This window comes from Xiphophorus couchianus, chromosome 20, assembly GCF_001444195.1.
Source record: "Xiphophorus couchianus chromosome 20, X_couchianus-1.0, whole genome shotgun sequence".
NCBI lineage: Eukaryota > Metazoa > Chordata > Actinopteri > Cyprinodontiformes > Poeciliidae > Xiphophorus > Xiphophorus couchianus.
The window spans coordinates 24299821-24321557 of NC_040247.1; the positions used below are offsets into that span (position 1 = coordinate 24299821).

Consider the following 21737-nt stretch of genomic DNA (forward strand, 5'->3'; position numbering starts at 1 on the left):
TTATGTAAAAAACTGTGACGTGATTTGATAACCCCTATTACACTGACACCATAACTGAAATCCCCTGCAAACAATTGACTTAAGAAGTCACCAAATTAATACTCAACCAGATGTGACATCGCCCTGAAAGAGACCTTTCAGTTCCCAAATCTCATTTTCCCTCTTCTTGGTTGGAAAAACCAACAGGAAAGCTTTCCAAATTCAGAGTGAAAAAGCTGGATATTTCTTCCCCAAATCGACCTCAAAATCCAATATGGCTGCCGTAAATGGTTTATTTGTACTCTGTTGATAAATGGTTTTAATTAATAAAGTCAAGAGGAATCCATTGTTATTTCTCGTGATGTTAGCAGCAAGTTGATCAAAAGTAAACAAAGATGCTCTCTCCAGATCAGATGCAAGGTTTTGGTTTGCTGTTATCCATTTTGTACCAGTCAGTGGTACTTGTACCATAGTTTAGATCAAAGTGCATTCATCTGTCAGAAAGACCCAGTCAAAAGACCAGGCAAAAATCTAATTAAGAGCTTGTTGCAAGACTTTTACTTTTTGCTAATGTTTTCCCTGCAATCTGACTGATCTACTCGCCTACAAACATGAATTTACAAAGTGTTGATTCTGGGATGCTGAATACAAACAGGCGCAGCATGTAAGTTTTCATTTGTTCAATTATTTTAAATACAAGTACATATCCTTACACATAACAATTGACATTTTTTTTGCTGATCTATCCCAATTGTTCCCAAACTTTCAAGCTTCTGTGTCTTACATGTGCTGAGAGGCGTTGGGAAAGGCAGCGCTGTACTGCGGGGCGGAGTCCTCTGGACCGTGCGGAGCCACATGGCTCAGGACCATCAGGACCGGCCGGTGAGGGTAAATCCTCTTAGACATCCGGAAGTAGTTGATGCTGTTGTTGGTGATGATATCCGTCAGGTAGTCCTGTGGAACAAAGCAATTATTGCCCATCAGGCACTCAGCAGTCAATGACAATAGAGCAGATGTCAAAGCGTATGTTGCTATGTTGGGTCAGTGTCAAATACTAATAAATCCCGTTTTTTACTTTCTCAAACTGATGAGGCTCGTTCGATCAATCCACTGCTTGTATTAGCAGGAGTATAGCAGGGTATGCATCATGTACACATTTGGTTAAATTATTGATATTATTTTAATTCTACACAGTTTCTGCAATAGTTCACATATTTGTAAATGAGGTAAAGAATTTTGAAAAGGCTTAATAGAGGAGCGATGCTGTGATGACTTCCTGAAGGCGGAGTTTCAGTTTTTAAAGAGAACTTTAAGGGTTTACAATTTGGAAGTATGGTATTTTATTATGGTATTTTTATAACAACTGAAGTTAACCTAGTTAACTGATTATGCTATAAAATGGCACTTTGTGCCTGAAAAACACAAAATATGGCCCCTTTAATATAATGTCGCCTCACCTTTTAGGAGCTATAAAAGATGCAACTCTTCAGGGAAAGTATTTTAGTATTATTATGGGAATTTTGGACTATTCCTCTGAAACCCATTTGTGAGGTCATACACTGATGCGGGACATGATTGAGTGTTTCCATTTTAATTTGAGGTGATCTATAAAGTTGAGGACTTTGTACAGCTCAACCAGAGTTTTCCCTCACTAAATTCGTTTCTTTACAAATCTTTCTTTGTGTGCTGGTAGGCAGTAATGTTGGAGCAGGAAGGGGCCGTTCCCACACTGTTCCCACAAAGCTAAGACCTTGAAATTGTCCAAATTATCTTTGTATGCTGAAGAATTAATGGTTCCATTCACCGGAGATAAGGAACTGAACACAACACCAAAAACGACGGCCCCATATCATTATCCTCTTTTCACCAAACTTAACATAATAGAATAGAATAGAATAGAATTACTTTATTCATCCCAGCAGGGAAATTATTTCGCAGTTACAGCAGCATAGAGACAAGACACACAACATCCACCACTGAGTAGCAATTGTAGACAAAATAAAAATAAAATATAACCTGCTGTCAATATAAAAAGCAGCTTAGAGCAGACCTTGCAAAGATTCAAAAAAAATGCAGATATGTATATGTAAATATATGTACAGCAAGTGTGCCACAGTGCAGTTGTGCAAAATTGGACTGATTAGTGCAGAACAATGATTTAGCTTTTATTGTACAGTGAGATGGCATGTGGCAGAAAGGATTTCCTGTATCTGTCCCTACGACAGCGGAGCTGGAGCAGCCTATGTGAGAAGGTGCTGTCTGTCCACTATGTTGTGGAGAGGGTGCTGTTTATTGTCCATAATAGACAGAACCTTCTTCAGTGTCCTCCTCTCCACCACAGTTTCCAGGGACTTCAGCCTTAGTCCCAATACAGAGCCAGCTTTCCTGATGATTTTGTCTAGTCTATTAGAGTCGCTGGCTCTGATGCTGCTTCCCCAACACACAGCAGCAAAGAAGATGGCACCGGCAACAACACTGTGATAAAAGGTCTCCAACATCTTGCTGCAAACATTGAAGGATCTCAGCTTCCTTAAAAAATAGAGTCTGCTCATCCCCTTCCTGCACACAGCGTCAGTGTTAGATGCCCAGTCCAGTCTGTTGCCGATTACAACTCCCAGGTATTTGTAATCCTCCACCTCCTCCACCACTTCCCCTTTGATCTTTAGTGGCCGTGAAGGTATCTTCTTCCTTCTGAAGTCAATCACCATCTCTCTGGTCTTACTGATGTTGAGCCTCAGGTGATTCTGGTCAGAACACTCCACAAAGCTGTGGCAAGTGCCGTTCCTCTGATCAATGTCAAACCAGGACTCCTCCATTAGATTGTTGGACTGACAGGAAAGAACACCACTCCATTGTTGTGGAATCTAGATGTAATGTCCTTTACACCACTGCATCTAATTATTCGTCTTACACCTTGAAATGTAAAACTTGGATGTAGCCGCTTTCCCAATGGAAACTCCTTCCCCAAAGCTCTCTATGCGCCTTTCTTGAGCTGATCTGAGAACCACGTGAAGCTGTTTACTCTGCAGAAAGTTGGTGATCTCTAGGCACTAAGCAACTTATCACCCTTTGACCCCGCTCTCTGATTATATACACTGCTCAAAAAAATAAAGGGAACACTCAAATAACACATCCTAGATCTGAATGAAAGAAACATTCTCATTGAATACTTTGTTCTGTACAAAGTTGAATGTGCTGACAACAAAATCACACAAAAATAATCAATGGAAGTCAAATTTATTAACCAATGGAGGCCTAGATTTGGAGCCACACACAAAATTAAAGTGAAATAACACTACACGCTGATCCAACTTTAATGTAATGTCCTTAAAACAAGTCAAAATGAGGCTCAGTATTGTGTGTGGCCTCCACGTGCCTGTATGACCTCCCTACAACGCCTGGGCATGCTCCTGATGAGGTGGCGGATGGTCTCCTGAGGGATCTCCTCCCAGACCTGGACTAAAGCATCCGCCAACTCCTGGACAGTCTGTGGTGCAACGTTGGTGGATGGAGCGAGACATGATGTCCCAGATGTGCTCAATCGGATTCAGGTCTGGGGAACAGGCTGGCCAGTCCATAGCTTCGATGCCTTCATCTTGCAGGAACTGCTGACACACTCCAGCCACATGAGGTCTAGCATTGTCCTGCATTAGGAGGAACCCAGGGCCAACCACACCAGCATATGGTCCCACAAGGGGTCTGAGGATCTCATCTCGGTACCTAATGGCAGTCAGGCTACCTCTGGTGAGCACATGGAAGGCTGTGCGGCCCTCCAAAGAAATGCCGCCCCACACCATTACTGACCCACTGCCAAACCGGTCATGCTGAAGGATGTTGCAGGCAGCAGACCGCTCTCCACGGCGTCTCCAGACTCTGTCACGTCTGTCACATGTGCTCAGTGTGAACCTGCTTTCATCTGTGAAGAGCACAAGGTGCCAGTGGCGAATTTGCCAATCCTGGTGTTCTCTGGCAAATGCCAAGCGTCCTGCACGATGTTGGGCTGTGAGCACAACCCCCATCTGTGGACGTCGGGCCCTCATACCATCCTCATGGAGTCGGTTTCTAACCGTTTGTGCAGACACATGCACATTTGTGGCCTGCTGGAGGTCATTTTGCAGGGCTCTGGCAGTGCTCCTCCTGTTCCTTCTTGCACAAAGGCGGAGGTAGCGGTCCTGCTGCTGGGTTGTTGCCCTCCTACGGCCTCCTCCACGTCTCCTGGTGTACTGGCCCTTCTCCTGGTAGCGCCTCCAGCCTCTGGACACTACGCTGACAGACACAGCAAACCTTCTTGCCACAGCTCGCATTGATGTGCCATCCTGGATGAGCTGCACTACCTGAGCCACTTGTGTGGGTTGTGGAGTCCGTCTCATGCTACCACGAGTGTGAAAGCACCACCAACATTCAAAACTGACCAAAACATCAGCCAGACAGCATAGGTACTGAGAAGTGGTCTGTGGTCCCAACTGCAGAACCACTCCTTTATTGAGTGTGTCTTGCTAATTGCCAATAATTTCCACCTGTTGTCTATTCCATTTGCACAACAGCAGGTGAAATTGATTGTCAATCAGTGTTGCTTCCTAAGTGGACAGTTTGATTTCACAGAAGTTTGATTTACTTGGAGTTATATTGTGTTGTTTAAGTGTTGCCTTTATTTTTTTGAGCAGTGTATATCCTAGCACTTCATAGCTGATTAGTAAACATTCTTTTCTAATTTTTATTAAGGTTTTATTGGCTCTAGTGGCCTTTATTTGATAGTTCATTGACAGGAAACAGGAAAGGGAAAGAGGGTAATGAGAGAATGACAGGCAAGAGGGTAATGAAAGAAAGGGGAAGACATGGGGCAAAGGTCGCCAGGCCGGGAATTGAACCTGCAATAGCCGCGTCGAGGACTAAGGCCTCCTTATGTGGGTTGTGCTTAACCCCAGCGCCACCACATTACACCCCTGATTGGTAAACATTCTAACACATGAATTCAATGATTTGAGTGGACAACCCAATACTGTGTGTCTAGTAACAATAATCTCTAAATGTGAAGTGCTTAAAATTTATACTATAATAACCAATTTTCTAAAGTAGGCCATTGTTTTGGGGCATTTAAAGAAGTAATAGAATATCAATACCTTTGGGTAGTCGCTGCTGTGTTTCTCCCGTACTCCATTTCTGCAGAGGGTGTAGTTGTAGAAGCGGGAGTTTTTCACCAGCGCCACCCATTCCTTCCAGCCAGGTGGCACATAGGAGCCATTGTACTCGTTCAGATACTTTCCGAAGAACGCTGGGTGAAGAATCGGGAGCAAAGACATTAAAGATCTTTCTTGCTCGAGTTCTCAGGACTTCGATAAAAACGTGAAGGCTGTCACGAAAGTACCGACCCGTTCTGTAGCCGGAGTTGTTGAGGTGCACGGCGAACGTGTGCGGCTCGTGGTGCGCCTGCCACGACGGCGAGGAGCAGTTCTCGTTGTTGGTGTACGTGTGGTGGTTGTGCACGTACTTCCCCGTCAGGATGGAGGAGCGGGACGGGCAGCACATGGGGGTGGTGGAGAAAGCGTTTGAGAAATGCGTGCCTCCCTTCTCCATGATGTGGCGAGTTTTGTTCATGGACTGCATTGAGCCTAAGAGAGCGGGGATGTAGAGAGGAAGAGAGAAAAAAAGAGGATTTAATATTGGGGAAGGGCTGGCAGGGTTACATTCAAAGGCTAACAACTGGAATATAAAGAACCCAAGTTGAGAATTTTTTATTTTTTTAATCTGGAAATTCTAGAAGCACAGCTGGGAAAATGTAAATATACACTTACAGGAGAGGGTAAAATTAATAAGAATAAAATTGGAGAGAAAAAAAAAAGTGCTGGACTTAAATGAGGAAATAAATCTTTTTGGTAAAGTCTGACCCATTTAGATTTCTGTGTACCAAAGGCTTTTCAGACTGATGGTGATTGTTTGGGGAAACAGATGCTTGACCATAAATTCCTCCTTCAATGGCTGCCTTCTCACTGCCATCACATGAGGACAAAAGATGTCTCAGAGGCCATTATGCCGCTACTCCAATCCAATATGTTGCTAAAGGACTCAAGCGGTTAAGGAGATGGCCAGAGTTTGGCAATCAGACAATGGAAGCTATGGGCTGACCTTAATTCATGTCAGAAACGGAGCTGGCAAAGGGGAGAAACATGACTTGGACTGAGCCAGCTGTTACGTTGCCAGGGAGCGGCTTAGGTTGGTTTTCTCTTACAAATGTTATCCGACTGACATGGACAGAATATTTAAAATAACGGAACAAAAGCAAAGACAGAATTATATGTACACATTATAGATTTCCTCTTTTTACTTCCTTTATTCGTGCTTGAAGGTTTCAGATTGTAAAGCAGATTTTCTGAACCAGAAAAAGATGTAAGAGTAAATGCTTCATCTTATTTATGAAGATGAAAAGCTATTCAAAACAACCTGCTGGGATACAGAATAGTAATTGCTCCTAATTCTGATAACTGGTTGTGGCAAATTTGGCAACAATCACTGTCAATCAGTCTTTTCCTGTAAGGTGGAGGAATGTTGGCCCAGTGTTCTTTGCAGATCTGTTTAAATCCAGTCACACTGGAGGGTTTCTGGAGCATGAACAGCCTGTTTCAGGTCAGATCACAGCATCTCAATGAGATTTTAGTACAGACTTTGGCTAGCCTACTTCAAAATCCTTCATTTGATGATTTCTACCCGTTCACAGGTGGAGTTGGTGGTGTGCTGTGGATCAATCGATTTTCTGCATAATCTAGTTCTAGCTTGTGCTTAAGGTCTTTCTGTGAGGATTTTGTGGTAGAGAGCATAATTCATGATTCTATCAAGATGTTTTCCAGGTTCTGAGGCTTTTACACTTACACCACTGTCTGCATGACGTTCAGTTGGTGAATATTTTTTCTTTTTTTGACAGATCTGAGAAGGTTGCACGCCCTGCTGTCCACAGAATGGTTTCCCAAGACTCTTGGCGATCATCAATGTGAGACAGGCCTTTATGTTTGTTTTGCTCAGCAGTGATTTTCATATTTAACCCAAAGAGACCTATGCTGCTCAAGACTTTGCTCTTTGTAATTTTGTGACTTTCTGGATGAGTCTTCAATGATTTCTTGGAGTGCATCTGGTAAGCTGGCCACTCCTGAGAAGGTTTGTCATTGTTCCATGTTTTCTCCGTTTGTGGATAATCATTTTCCAGGCTGTCGAAAGTCTGATGATGACTTTTCTTAATCATATACTCATGATTAAGAAATCATAAGCTTAAATCAGGGGAAGATGTGCTGCTTTAAAGATCACATTTTACAAGCGTATTCATGTTGTTAAAGAGGCTTTGTTGAGATGAAACAGGCCTGGGAGATGTTGGTGAAACTAAACTAGAAATGTGGGTAATTGCATTAATTTCTTGATTTTACAAGGTGGGCTATTACAAAATAAACAAAAAAAACAAAAAACCTGAAACCAGGATAACTCTGTAAGCGGGTAAATAGTTTTTCCACAGAACTGTACAACCACAGAAGTCATCTTACCCAGTTCTATATCCTGATCATCTGTGAGAATAAGAATGATGTTGGGCCGGACGTTTCTCATCTGGCGGTCCCTCTGCAAGCGAGACCTGAGGCGAAACCCAGACAGGTAGCTGGAGCCCTGCGCCTCAGAAGTAACTCCCACCAAGACAAGTAGGAGAAGAAGAGGGGGAACGGCAGGGTGTCGTCGCCCTGCCATCTTTTCAGCTTACAGTACCGCCTCAGTCCTTCATTCACCACACGGGGAGTCGACAGATCTCTCTGTAGCCTGTGAAACAGGACACAGGAGGACTCTGATAAGAACAAAACATTTAAAACCAACGAACACACACACATGGACACACACACACACACAAGGAAAAAATAAGCAGATGCAAGCCATACGCAGCCATTACAGGGTGTTCTTCCGCTCAAATGCACCCGATTGGGCTGAGCTCAGCTCGTTAATCAATCATTAATGATGCATTAGAGTGGTGTCATTGGCTGGTTGTAATGATCGCTGGTGATGAGCACATGGCTGCCAGGCTGGGGCTAATGGGCCTGGGACTCGGGCCAGCTCAAGACTCACCTCTCCCTGAGAGGGTTTTGTGGACAGGAGGGATGAAGGGCGGTGTGGGGTCAGGAGGAGGGGTGGAGGTGAAGGAGTAATAGGAGGAGAAAAGCAGGTCAGATTGTGAGAAGGGAGGAAAAAGTTTACAAATGCTAATTTTAAGTACCAGCAAGTAATCAGTTTACGTAAAAAAGGAAATATTTGTGAACATTAAAGCATAAAAATTATATCTGTAATTGAAACCAAGCTCAATACAAACACTCTCATAATATGTTAAGAAAGTGACAAATTCTTATTATGTAAAGTCAGCAAAACTGTTTAATCCCACCACCAAAAATTGTTGCCAGTTTTGAAAAAAAAAAAAAAAAATTACTGCTGGAATCTCTAAAAATGTTGTTTTGGCTTTGGGCAGCTAACTGAAGTTACAAAATAAAACGGGTTGTCGACTGTGAGCAATATCAATTTCATGTTTCTCTTTGCTGGAGGTAAATGTCTAAAACGAGTACAAGAACAAGCGAATAAAATACTTCAACAAACAAATATTGCTAAAATATTTTGTACATATATTCTTTAAAAGGGTTTTCCACTAATATATAGTGAGAATTTTATATCTGCATGCATTTTTTGATTGTAAGAAGTGTAAATGTAAGCCTGGCTAGCCGCTAGCATACCACATAGACAGGTGCCTAACGTTTGGGTGTGCGTTGTATTTATCTTCAGCTTTTTTGTCTTTTTTTTTTTTTTTTTACACAATTCTTAAAATATCAGATGTTTTAGATTTTCTAGACTTAATAGAACCCAGAATAATGTGTGCTTTTTTTCACTGTTATTGAAAAAGATGCACCGGAAAGTGATTGTTCAGGGAGCATAAAGGCGAAACAAGTCTATTTTCCTGCTAGACTGCTGAATGATGAAGCATGGACGATAAGGAAGATGTTGAAAGTATTTTTTTTTAATGAATTACATGTAGTATGATGTAGTGTTCAAATATAAAACAAGAACCTGCCTTCCCAGTGTTCATCGGCTGCTGAAATCAATGTCTCGCATTAACACACTTTTTAAATAAGCTGTTATTTTGGTGCTTCACACAATTCAATGGGTAACTGACAGCAAAAAAAGGAAGCTCAAATGTTGTGTCTAATTAATGATGACACATAGCTGGAGCCGCGACACGGCCCAGTGACCGCAGCTACAAGCGCAGTTAACATCATGCAGCATCTGCGTGTCTGCTGAGCTGTTCCGCTGTCATGGAGAGGGGAGGGTCTGGATATTTTTGTGTGTGTGTGTATGAGAGACTTTCGCATTCCTTCTCTCGCACATTGATAATCTGCAGAAAATGAACAAATGTAGATATTTAATTGAGTCTGGATGCGCACGGGCTACTCTGTTATTCAGAGGCAGACAGATTTGTTGGCACCAAGCGTAAAATGGTTGAAATGGAAATGTCTTTTATTGCAGCAGCAGAATCTCGCACATTTTTAGGAAAAATTCAACCTGTATTTGAGTATATTTATAAAGTCGGGGGGAAATCTTTAACAAAACTACTAGTGGGATAATTGTTGGTACTCCTAATAATCCCTTTATAATAATCTAATGCGTTATTTTTAAAATTAAAATTAATATTTACGTGCTGGAGGAACTGTAATCAGATTGGGGATCACACCCACATTTTTTGGGACTGCCCAGTACTGATTCCTTTCTGGCATGGGGTTCAGACAGAAATTAAAAAAATACTTAGGGTCACGTTACCACTGAACCCACTACATTATATACTGGGTTTGACCTCAGGAGAAGATATTGGGAAAAAAGAAGTCCAGTTACTACAGATTCTGCTACTAGTAGCAAGGAAAATGATAACTCTGTCCTGACTCAAGCTTTTGCCTCCCACACTTCAACAATGGCAAGAAAGATTGAAGAATGTGTATATAATGGAAAAGATAACAGCAAACCTTCAGGTAAAAATGGACATTTTTCTGAGTGCATGGACCCCAGCTATTTCCCACTTTGGATGGTCACACTGATAAAGATGCTATGGGTTATAAAAAGCCTCCTCTGTATGTCTCTCTCTTTTAATGGAAGTCACTGGATATGTAAACTTCCCTTTCAGGTGAGAACATCAGGACCTTTCTAAGAAATGTCAATTGCCGAAATGTACTTAAATGTTTGCTGAGCCCCCTAATGTGTTTTTTTAATTTAAAAAAAAATTTTTAAATCTTTTTTTTTAAATGTAAGTGCATGTATAAATATACATATGCATATACGTATGTTGGATTCATAATATTCTTAAATAAAGAATGTTCAAAAAAATACAAAAATAAATTAATATTTACTTTGTCACACTGGGTTCTAATTAATGATCTACGACATTCAGTTTTCTGGGGGCATTTCTCTTACACAGAGAGCGGCCCAATGGTCACAGAGCCAATACAAATTCTCCAAAGCTCAGGATTTGGGAGTGGTTAGTAGCATATTGGTGGGTATCAATCTCCATAGCAACCAGCGGTAGACATTTTGGAAGCCAGGTGCTCAAGTGTATCCACCAGTTTGATACTGTGAACATCAGGTATCTCCCTATTTCAAATCAGTAGCCATATGCTGTCTTTTACACAATACACTGAAAAAAAGAAAGGATTTCAGTTGGGCACTTTTTTATCTGGAAGAAAAAAATGGCAGATGCTTTAACAGCTTCTGTGTCTAGATGGATAAATCTAGGCTTTAACTGGAGCCATGTGCTGTGGCCAAATGAGACTGAGGTTGAACCTTTCAGTGACTAAACACTCCAGGGGCGTTTTTCAGGAAACAAAGGGTGAATCATAGTCAGGTTCGCTGTTAGGCACGGTAGAGGGTGTGTGGTAGTGTTGGCTTGTTTCTCTTGAAAACACCCTGGAAACCTTGCTAAAGTGAACGGCTTCATAAACGTTTTAAAAACACCAAATTCAAATCTGGTGGATTCTGGCAATAAACTAAAAACGAGTCTAAAACTGATCTTTCAGCAGAATAAGGGCGTATAAATGATTTAGATACAAAGTCATCCTTCTTCCATGCATATACTGTAAGTATCCAGATCTAAATCCCACAGGGGTTAGCTAAAAGAAGAGAGCATGCAAGAGAGCAATTTAGAGAAATAATCAAAGATCCCTGCGTCAGTGTGGTCCAACCTTTCAGAAATGTTGTAGGAGGATGTCAAGTGGAAAAAGTGAGGCAGATGTGCCTATACCAAATGAAGGGTTGATTTTTCTACTTTCTTTTCAGGGCGAGATAATGTCCGTTCAATAAAAGATGTATTTATTTAAAAGCTTTTCACACATCTTCACCAGCACTCCAACAAATTGCTGCGCTTAATCACAGGATCCCAGCAGATTTATTGCGCTCTGAATGCGGCGGCGCTGCGTTCCAACACCCTTTCTGCTCCATAGTGTCCGGATTGTGCTCATTAAGGACCTCCCTATTGCACCAACATCTTCTTCCCTCCTCCTTCCCATCCTCCGTGGTTCTGCATCGCACACACCTACACATGCAAATCTACTGTGTGACTGTGTACATTATTGTCTGAGGTAAAATGTATGACAGGGCTATATTTGCTCTGGTTTCCAACACCCGGGGCATGCGCTGCCTCTTCCCCAGGGGAACATCTGATCTCTGACCCGAGGCGATGTGCTATTTGGAAATGTCCTTGCTCCCGTTTTTGTTTTTTTTATCCTTTCTGCCTGCCTGGATCTTCCTTTCATCTTTAGCGATGGATAAAAAAAACACAAAAAAAAACAAGGCACCAGCGAGAAAAGATGATCTAATGTTAAAGTAAAGAAATAAAAATAATGAAAAATGTCCATTTTACTAGCTCCGTTTACATTTAACTGTGAATACATGTTCACAGGGAATCGAGGGTGGATTTGTGTCGATGTGGAGATCATCCTCCGCCAGTGGCTCCTCCGTTCTCAGTGGTTTGTGAACGTTGGAAGGCGTAGTGCTCGCCTTTGATATTTGTTTGAGTCGTTTCAAAAAGCTGATGTGGGCAAACCATGGACTGTAAAAGAAAAAAACAGAAATCTGCACCACTCTATAGGGAAAACCGTAGCTCTCGTCTTCAAAGAAAGTATTTAGATATTTTTTTATAAAGATCTATCAATGGCCTCATATGTAAATGAGGGAGTACATCAATTTTATGGCTGTGAATATTTCCTTGCCTTACTCCCGTGAAAGCCGTCTTCTTCCACCTGATACTGAGCGCTAATTGGATTTTCAGGCTTTTATCAGCTGACACACGGACTTATTTCTTCCCACTTTGCTTTTCCACTCTATCTTTTATCAGCAGAAATTGTTTATCCAACTGTGCGATAGATGATACATGAAACAAACAAACAAAAAGAAGCAGATAAAAACAACGTCCGACAGTGCTGAGGGCGACATTTCCAACGATGTAAGGAAATGCAGAGGAGGACAGCTGGTATGCAGTGGGGAAAATGAGCTTTGAACATGTCAAAAAATTTTTTCCCAGCAAAAAAATTTCTAACAAGGATAGTGACATGAAACTCAGGCCAGATGGCGATACAATTAACATAAAAAGGTCCTTAAACTATGTGTGACAAAAACAAATGGCATAGAAAATAATTATTGAACATTTTTGATAATGAAAACTTCAAAACATCTCCTGTGTGTAAAAACTAGTCATTTGAATTAATCTGGTGGGCTTTCAAATCTTAAAAAGTGTTTTTTTTTCCAATTGAATTCAAGTGCGAGCCTTTCCAGCAGCTTTAATTATGTTCTCTGAAGCCAGCAGAGAGTTTTAAAGGCTGCGTGTTTGAGATTATCGTCTTGCCGAAAACTCCACCCTTGTTTCATCTTCAGATTTGTTGAAAAATGTCCCAATGCGTTGCTCCATTAATCCTCCACTCAGTTCTCCTTCGTCTGCCAGTCCCACATGTTGGAGACGAGAGACATCTTGACATTTTCACACCTTTAAACTTCATTGTCCCGATGTCATTCTGAGCTCCTCTGAAGATTTTGTCCAATTCTCCCCGTACGTCATTAGCTTGTCGAGATGTCCTGCAAGTAAAACTTGGAACTATAAAAACTGATTATTTTTCTCGACTCCACTGGGAAAGAGCTTTAGAGGAAACCCTGGTCGGTTTTTTGGATTTTTTGGTGCAGTTACGTTCTTTCCATTTAAAGCTGCAGTATATGTATATATATATATATATATATATTTCTTTTATACATATTTGTTAAAATGGTCACTATGTCATGATAGTATGGTACATATAATCTGTGGGCAGCTCTTAGTCAGAAACAGGAGCTGCCCACCAAACAGAGCCAGGAGGAGGGTCTTAGCGCTGTCAATCATCCTTGTGCAACAAACGTTAGTTTGCACTGGAGCGCATTGTGTTTGCTTTCTAAATGCTAAAGAATTTCAGCTACCTTTTTGGCTTTCCGTATCTTTTTTGGAGCTTTCCTCATCTCCAGTAAGGTTTATAGTCTATGGTCTCATTTCTTTTGATTTTTTTTATATGCTGGGGTTTACTCTGGTTGTTGTTACTGATATGTGCTGTAATTTAACAGCCAGGTTTAAAATGTGATAACCCAGAGAAACATGGCCACATGTAATATTTATCTTCCCACTGTCGACCAGCAACACCTTAAGCTTTTCTGACAACATGACCAGAGCGACGGTTTTCAAGCATTTATAAAGCCGTTCCTGAAAACTGGGATGATTCTCGAGCTCGTTTTCCCTGACAGAGCTATATCCGCATCAGCTTTTTGCGCTAACCGAACTGTGAAACGACAATGCTGATTCAGCTCGATGGGACGCAATGAAAGGGGGGGAGTTTCTGCCTTTTAGACAGAAGCAGCAGACAACATGAGTAAATATATCTCTCAGCAAAACTCATTAAAAGCCAGAGGCTCGGCAAGAGGAAGGGCTGTGGGAGTTAGCTATAGCAGAATATGAGATCAGAGAGAATCAGCCTCTAAAAGCTTGGATAAGGAACAAGGATCATCTGAGGTTATACTAATGCCTAGTGATGCTTGGAAGGAAGAACACAGAGGGAAAGTTTTGCTCTTCAGTCATGCGCTTGTAAAGAGGCTCTAAGAGACGGCCGCGCTGCATCATGAGATGAAAACTTAATGCCGTCCATCATTTATTGATAGGACTAAATTATGAATGCAGTGACAACAGGGCTGCCCATGTCACAGCATGGGCATGATGGTAAGACAGCAGCAAGCGTGCAGGGACGAAAACACACACCGGATCAACTCGCAGCTACTTTACACACATCTGCGTCAGAGTCCATACGAGGAAGCTGAGACACAGAGCGAAAGGGAGAAGGAGAGCGGCTTGTGAATTTTTCCCAGATTTTTCAGATGTAATTTTCTTTCCATGAATAAAACACCCTGCATTTTGAAAGAGAAAGTTTGATTCGCCCAATCTCGAATCCTCCCCCGAGATTCAAAAGTGACAGACAGCATTCGATGGAAGCCAGCAAATTGCACGTGTATTTCTTATTAAAGAAGGGCAAACCACTCTGCATTTGCGATTTAATCAGCTGCGTCTCACGATGCATGCAAAATATAGAGCCAGCAGCCCACAAGCTTAAAACCACACTCCTGGATTCTCCTTCTCCATCTCGAACGCTCTGAGACATAAAAAGATTGAGAAAAAACAAGTGGAAAGAAAAAAAAAAAGTGGGCGAAAACAAAAAAAAGGAAAAAACTTTGGGAGTACAGCCTATAGTACAAAGACCAAGCACATCCACTGGAGATGGATTTTCTAAACATTAAACTAGACACCAAGACCAAGGCTTCCATATAAAACAGAACAGAATCAAACAGAATCCACAAGCAGAGAACCTCTATATTTCTCCTTCTTCATTCTCGACAGAAATGTGCGATCTGCTATTCCCTGACGGCAGGAAGAAAAAAAACATGAAGGAACTGGCCAGGGAAGTTTAGATGGACACATTCAGAGCTGAATGTGACCGGCCGAACATTATCAGGCCAGTCCCTGTGGTCATAATTGAGGCTGGCAGGGCTTTGCTAATGTGTGACTTTGTTCCCACTGGCATGCCTGGCTCCGAACTGAATGTGCAAAATCTCCAAGGACCCTTGAATTTTCCAACAAAAGTTGGTATTCAGATGCAAATTGAGCAACGGCTTGCATTTATGCGAGAGTAACTTCTTCTCAGAGGAGTGTGTGTGTTTTAGCATTTCTCACCTTGTAAGGCCAATTTTGCCAACAAATACTACATTGTGAGGACCCACTGATCCTTTTTTGGCCCATAAGAAGCAGTGCTGTTTTGGGGTTCGGCTGTAGAAACGCATGCAAGCAAATCAATGCAAAATGCTTGTGAAGACAGAAAAATGCAATACGTGTGTGTACTTATTTAGGTATTCTATTTAGGATAATTTCTGGCATATTTACTGAACGTCTGAAGACCGACGGGTGTTGTAGGGACACAAGGGATAGGATCAAGTGATAGGTTTAGATGAATTACGTTTTGGTTAAGGTTAAGAAAAAACTAGAAATGGTTAGGTCTGTCAGGTTTAGGCTGTAGAAATGAATGAAAATCCATACAAAGTCCTCAGACTGACACAAGTACAAGGATGTATGTGTGGATTCTCAATACAGTATGGAGAGTTTTTTTATGATACAAAAAGCAATAGCAGCAAGCTGTGGCCTTATTTATCATCATCTACAAGTAAATCTCTGCCCTGCTGCTAGTTTCAGAAAAATCTTTATAACCAGTAAAAGCCCGTCATTCTAATCAGGCTAGTTAATCTTATGGATAAAGTGGATTGACTCAAGAAAATCATACGCAAAAACAGCAAAGACAGATCTGTTTAATTTGTCAGCAAGGCAGCGAGCAGTTCATTCTCAGTCCAGTTGTGTGGGACTTTCTTATGGATCCAGTCAAAAGTGATAAACTGGCCTAATTATCTTAGAGAGCTGAGCTTATCAGAAACGGCGGTCCACCACAGCCTGCAGGATCCAGCTTACCGTCATCAGTTCGTGCTGATACAGCTCACAGAGTTTGTCCACTGGGAGGTAGCAGTAGTTACTAGAAGAAGCTCCGATTATTAGTTTGTTGCAGTGCTCAAAATACTGAAGGGGAGCATGGTTTACTGGGAATGGAAAAGCAATAAATCCACTGAGTTTAGTAGAGTCCACGCGACGTCAAAACAAATTCATTACTAAAGCTGAGCCAAGACATGGACTAAACTGTAAGTTCAGCAAGTTTAATTTGTGTAAAAAACAGGCATCAGGAAAAAGCATTGAATTAAAAAGATAAAGATTCTAGGTTTCTAATACATAAGAAAATTATTACAAATGGTTTAATTTATGCTAATTTTGTTCAGACCGAAAAATAAAAATGAATGGAGTCACGACACCTTCTAGTGTCAGCTTATTAAGAATGATATTAAGAATCAAGATTTGATTTTCCAAGCTATTAGCAGACAGGTCCTCAGTCACAATGAATCAATTTTCACTTTCATTAGTTTTTCATCAGTGAAATTTGACTTTTTGATCTCATTGAGTTACTACTTTTCACATAAATAAGCTCAAAATCAAGAGCTTATTACTCTTTCCTTTGTTATAAGATAAGCCAGAAAATTTACTTTACAGGACATAAAACTTTAGCGTTGGGTTATTTTGGTAATAAAGTCTGAATCTTCTGGTTTGTGTGAATGCTCTAATCTTCATTTCGAAATAGGTAGACGTATCATTGATCTGTTCCTGTTGAAATGTTCTCCCAGTTTTAATGTTTACATTTATTATTTATTGCCCCTGTTGAAAACAAGGTAAATGCTGCATACGCTTTGTGCAAACATCAGATAAACCTTTTATCCACAGAGTTTCTCATCACTTATTACTGCTGATCCATTTACATGACATCTACAACCCACTGCTATAAAAAGAAAAGAACATATAATTTTATCCATTATAAAATACGTGAAAGCATATTCATTTTCTTAAAATGGAAAAAAATGTCACCTACATACACATTCCTTCGATAAATGTGCCTTTGCTTCCCAAAAACTTCTCTGCCCAACTTCACTAGATCACTTGAGAAAGATAAGAGCTCATTTGGAAGCAAGTTTCATTTACCGCAAAAGATTTAATTTAGATTTCCCTCAGGTTCTGATAAGCTCAGCACTCTGCAGACATTTTAAGATGACAGACACTTCTTGCACAGCAATTTTCATTGTGAGCATGCAGACACAAAAGGGCACTGACTTTTAAAGTGAGAGTGAGATTTCTGCTGAGATACCAGAACTGTAGATAAAAACTGACCCTTTGGAGATGCTCTTAAACGTTTCTGCCTCTGTATTTGTGTCTTGTCTTATTTATATTAGGCTTATGCAACCTTAACGGTGTTGTGAAAAGCTCTTTCTCGAAAGTAAAATATAAATGTGTGTAATTTTAGCACTTAACCCATCATTAATGCAGTTGCCCTGGGAAATGGGGTGAAGACGTGACGTGCTCTGGCTCAGCTCTCCCTCTCTGTCACGTACATCCCCTCTGATAGCCTTCTAATCAGAGGAAAAGAAGGTCTACTCCTGACTTATTTAGGCTTCCTGGGGCGAGACACTAAGCTCTACGTCGCCTCAATGTGTTCATTAACTTGTAATTACGTCTCTAATGGGAAGCTGGCTCAAGGTAAAGAACGAAAGGCTTTTGGAATGTGTTCGTGTTTGCATAACGCCTTGGTCTGGAAAAACCTATTACAATATAAAGCTAACTATATAATTATTGCCGTTTTATATTCGTTATAATTCTGTGTTATGAAGGGACCCAGATAAAGTGAGAGCACACCCTGTAGTAATTTAGCAAACTAAAATGTCATAAAACACTAAACATGATAATAAACAAATTAATCAACAAAGTGGGGATGAGGTGACCTGCATTAAAATAACGTCACCGTGGATAAAAACATGAATGTAGCATAAATAAGTTTTATCTCGGTCAATAAATTAACACAAGCCATATTTTGATAATAAAACTCCAGTTTAATTTTCAGTTTCAGTTTTTCAGTTAATGGCTCCAACACCTAAAACTGATCAAATAACTGGTAAAAACATTTTCTAAAACATTTCACCATGAAATGTTTTTCCCCTCTTTGTTTCACTAAAATAGGAAACAAATTTTATTGTGTCATTTCTCACACATACACAAGCTGTCGGCTCTGCTCATCAATAATTAATGACAGTTAATAATGAGCACATAGCTCCTTAAATTACAGTGGTCCGGTGCCATTTTGTCACCAGTTCAGCAGCTTAGCAGAACATTTTACAAAGCCCAATACACACAATACACTGTGCTCCCTTGCCTTCTCATTTTACATTCTTGTAAAGAACAGCATGATAAAAATAATACTCTTCTAAGTAATCAGTGTTATTTGTTTTGCATCTTTTTTTTTTTTTTTACAGCGATTAAGCGCTTCTCATAGTTGCTGAGCATCTATTTGCATGTTTCCACTGGTATTTGGATGACTTATCTTTAGTGAGGAGTTCCAACCCATTGAGGTTGAAAGGCCTCCTTGCCACCACCTTTACCTCTTGGACAGTATTGGTATCTTGGCAGATATTTAAATCCAAATATCAAAATGTGGATTTTGAAAAAAATCCTGGCTCAGAGAATGTTTTTATCTGGGACAGAAAGGGCTTGGATACTAGGTGGTTGGTTTAGCGGCAAGTTGCAAAGAGTGATGCAGAAAGAGAAAAGAGGAGAGAGGTAGGATGGTGGTGTCACTTCTGACAAAAGGCCCAGTCATGATGTGTTCTCACTGGAGAACAAAGAGCTCTGACAGAGTCCCTTGGTCTGCTCTGTTGACTATAAATACACACACACACGCACGCAACTTGACGCACACGAGAATACACCCACAGTGTGCATCATTCTTCAAGCTCTCTCTCCAAAAGAGAACATGAAAGAGAAGAGGAACAGCCACGCTAATTATCTCTGAATCTGAACAAAATTAACGACATCGCATTGTTCAATTGTTCTCTAAATGTAAGGTCCAGTCTTCATCACGACATCACAGAGTTACTGTCATACTTTTTTTAATCTCCTTAAGTTACAACAAAGATGGAGCATTTAATGAGCGTGTTATTTTGTCACTATGGATTACACAATGTCAAAATGTGCAGCACAGAGGATGTTTTGGTAGCTGAATGCGGTCCTAATCTCTTCAGATTCTCGTTTTCAAGTTTCATTCACACACTTCCACTTGGCACTGCGTTTCCGTTTCCAGCGGCAACCGCGCGGCACGTCAGGCCTGAGCAGAGGTCCGCGGATTCCTTTCCAGAGAGCTTTAGTCAGAGTCTACGTTCGGGTCGGGGTATTCACCCCTCCTCCGCTGCGGCCTTGTGGTGCACCCCATGAGAGCCTACAGAGAACACAGAGGTGTTCAATAAAACCCAAACAGAGCTCTGATTGTCACTGCTGAGGGTTTAACACCCCCCTCCGGACTCACTCCTAAGCATTTAAGACTGACAGATTGAGCATCCATCAATGGTGGTTCTGTAAATACGTAGCTGTTTGCACTGTGGACGGGCTTATTCAGATGTTGGAGAGAAATCAGTCAGTTCAGAAACGTTGGAGTCCTCAAGTGTCGTCGTCTTCCTTGTCCTATTCAAATTTGCATGGGAAAGTCATTTACAATCTGTCTGAAGCAGCGTCCTTTGAAACGGGGGTTGACAGCTGTAACAAGTGAGCAAGCTGGTGGGCACTACAGCCTGCTGAGTGATGACTGTTTCTTATTGGCACTTATTGACCAGAATCAAAGCCCCCCTACTGTGTCGCAGCACAACTAACTGGATTACAGACACCAGCAGACGGCGCTCCCTCTTCCACCGACCCATCTACCTTATTAAGACCTCGGGGGTGGCGAGATGACCGCTGCGTGACACAGCAGAGGTGCAACGCCAGCAACAAATCAAATGTTTCCAAAAACAGATCACAACCAGCGCGGTGGATGGATTGCTATTGAGAAGAATTTTATTGACTCGCGATATTAAAGTTTGCCTCTAGTTCATAATCTGAGCAAACAACGGCAAAATTAGATCTTGTTCCGCATGGCTTAGAGGTTTTCCGTTATCTGTTGTGTTTTAATTACATGACAATTTTTTTTTACCCCTTCCCCCCACTTCTTCAAATTAGCACCTGCAATGGGAGCTGCTCCTAATGACCCTGATTTAATGATGATTACAGAAAGCAGGAGTTTCAGCTTTCCGTAAACAAATCCATTCCCGCATGCTGAATAAATTACAGATGACTGAAAGGAATCAAAACACCGACTGGAAGTGGACGAAGTGATGAGTTCTGGGGTTTTTGTCATGCTTGCTGTTTGGGGTGTACCCAGGTGAAAACAAGACAGAGGTACGATTTGGACATTCATACTTCAAATTAGTATGAAGATGTTTCTTTCTCTTAGATGACTCATAAGCAACTATTTTAGGATGTTAGTACTAAAAGCTAAAAATGTTCATCTTCTCAATCAATTAATGTCCCTGAGAAAATAAAAAGGAATTCACAAATTAACTCCTCCCACCAAGTCAGACCAGAAAATCATAAGTCGATCAGAAAATTAGTGTGATATCTCAGAAGAATTGATCCACCAGTTAACGTTTGCTACTGTTGAAGTTTAGAAAATAATGGCCTGTTCTGCCTCTGTCTGAAAATGATAAACAGAGGGCATTACAAACTCCAAAATGCTACATATAACTATGAACATGTTCATAGTCAAATTACTTGTACAATTGTAAAAATAGCTAATATTCCAAGCAACAACCAATTTTTTTAGCTTTGGCTTTGATAACTAACAACTGAAATGTAGATTAATTTTAGTCTTCATTCCAACATTTTATTTTGATGATTTTGTTGACATTTCAGAAAAGGTACTATGTTTGTTTCATGTTTTCATCAAGAAAAGCACATTGAATTATCTGTTGCTGAAATGTGATATACAAATAAACTTGCCTTGCCACATCTACCTGAAAACCATCACTGATTCAGAGAATGCGTCTTCACAAATGTTGCTTCAGCCTTCGTATAAAAATGCTATGATTGTGAAAAGAACCAGTGCTTTAGCAGCAGAATATTTTTCTCCTGTTTCAAATAAAAGTTTCTGGCTCACGTTAAGACATTTTGTTTATAATTTTGGTGTAAATCCTCCAATACAGTGAAGCCGTGGTATGTTTACTCAAGTTATCACGCTTTCAGACTCACACTAGCCCGTGTTTATTTCTTTACCCTCTCCTCCTCAGCTTGGATGAACCTCAACCACCATAAATGGTGCTCCACCAAAAGGTGGCAGAGTTCAGTGGGCGCAGTGGGAGTCATCTTCATCTAATGTTGAGCACACCCTTGGGACTTTGAGAGGCAACAACTCCTTCTGCACCTCTTCACTCCTCCCATTCTCCGTCCTCACCCCCCCTAAACTTCACTAGCTGCCTTTCTCCTGGCCCTTTTGTCAGCGGATTACCGACGGTTTAGAGATGCACAAACCGATCCCTCCTTCCTCTGTTGGAACCACACAGGGGGTTAAGGCCGGAGCACACAGGGGAGACCCCACACACAATGATCTGAATTACAGAGCCTATTCTGTGCATGCCACTTTGTATCCCCCCCTCCATTTCCCTCCTCCATTTGCTTTGCTCAGAAATCACCACAGAGAATTATTCAACAACTGTGG

At 41.0% G+C, this 21737-nt stretch overlaps 1 protein-coding gene across 5 annotated transcripts in view; it reads right to left on the reverse strand.

The window, feature by feature from the left end:
- Positions 1-21737, reverse strand: part of sulf2a (sulfatase 2a) — a 68492-nt gene that overhangs the window by 13626 nt on the left and 33129 nt on the right. For all 5 annotated transcript variants that reach the window (XM_028003466.1, XM_028003467.1, XM_028003463.1 and 2 more), the window contains 4 exons: positions 7503-7767; positions 5349-5588; positions 5100-5251; positions 764-933 (listed from right to left, as the gene is read on the reverse strand). In XM_028003466.1, the coding sequence (XP_027859267.1) occupies positions 764-933; positions 5100-5251; positions 5349-5588; positions 7503-7698 (758 nt within the window). In that variant the 5' untranslated portion in view covers positions 7699-7767. The remainder of the gene's footprint in view (positions 1-763; positions 934-5099; positions 5252-5348; positions 5589-7502; positions 7768-21737) is intronic.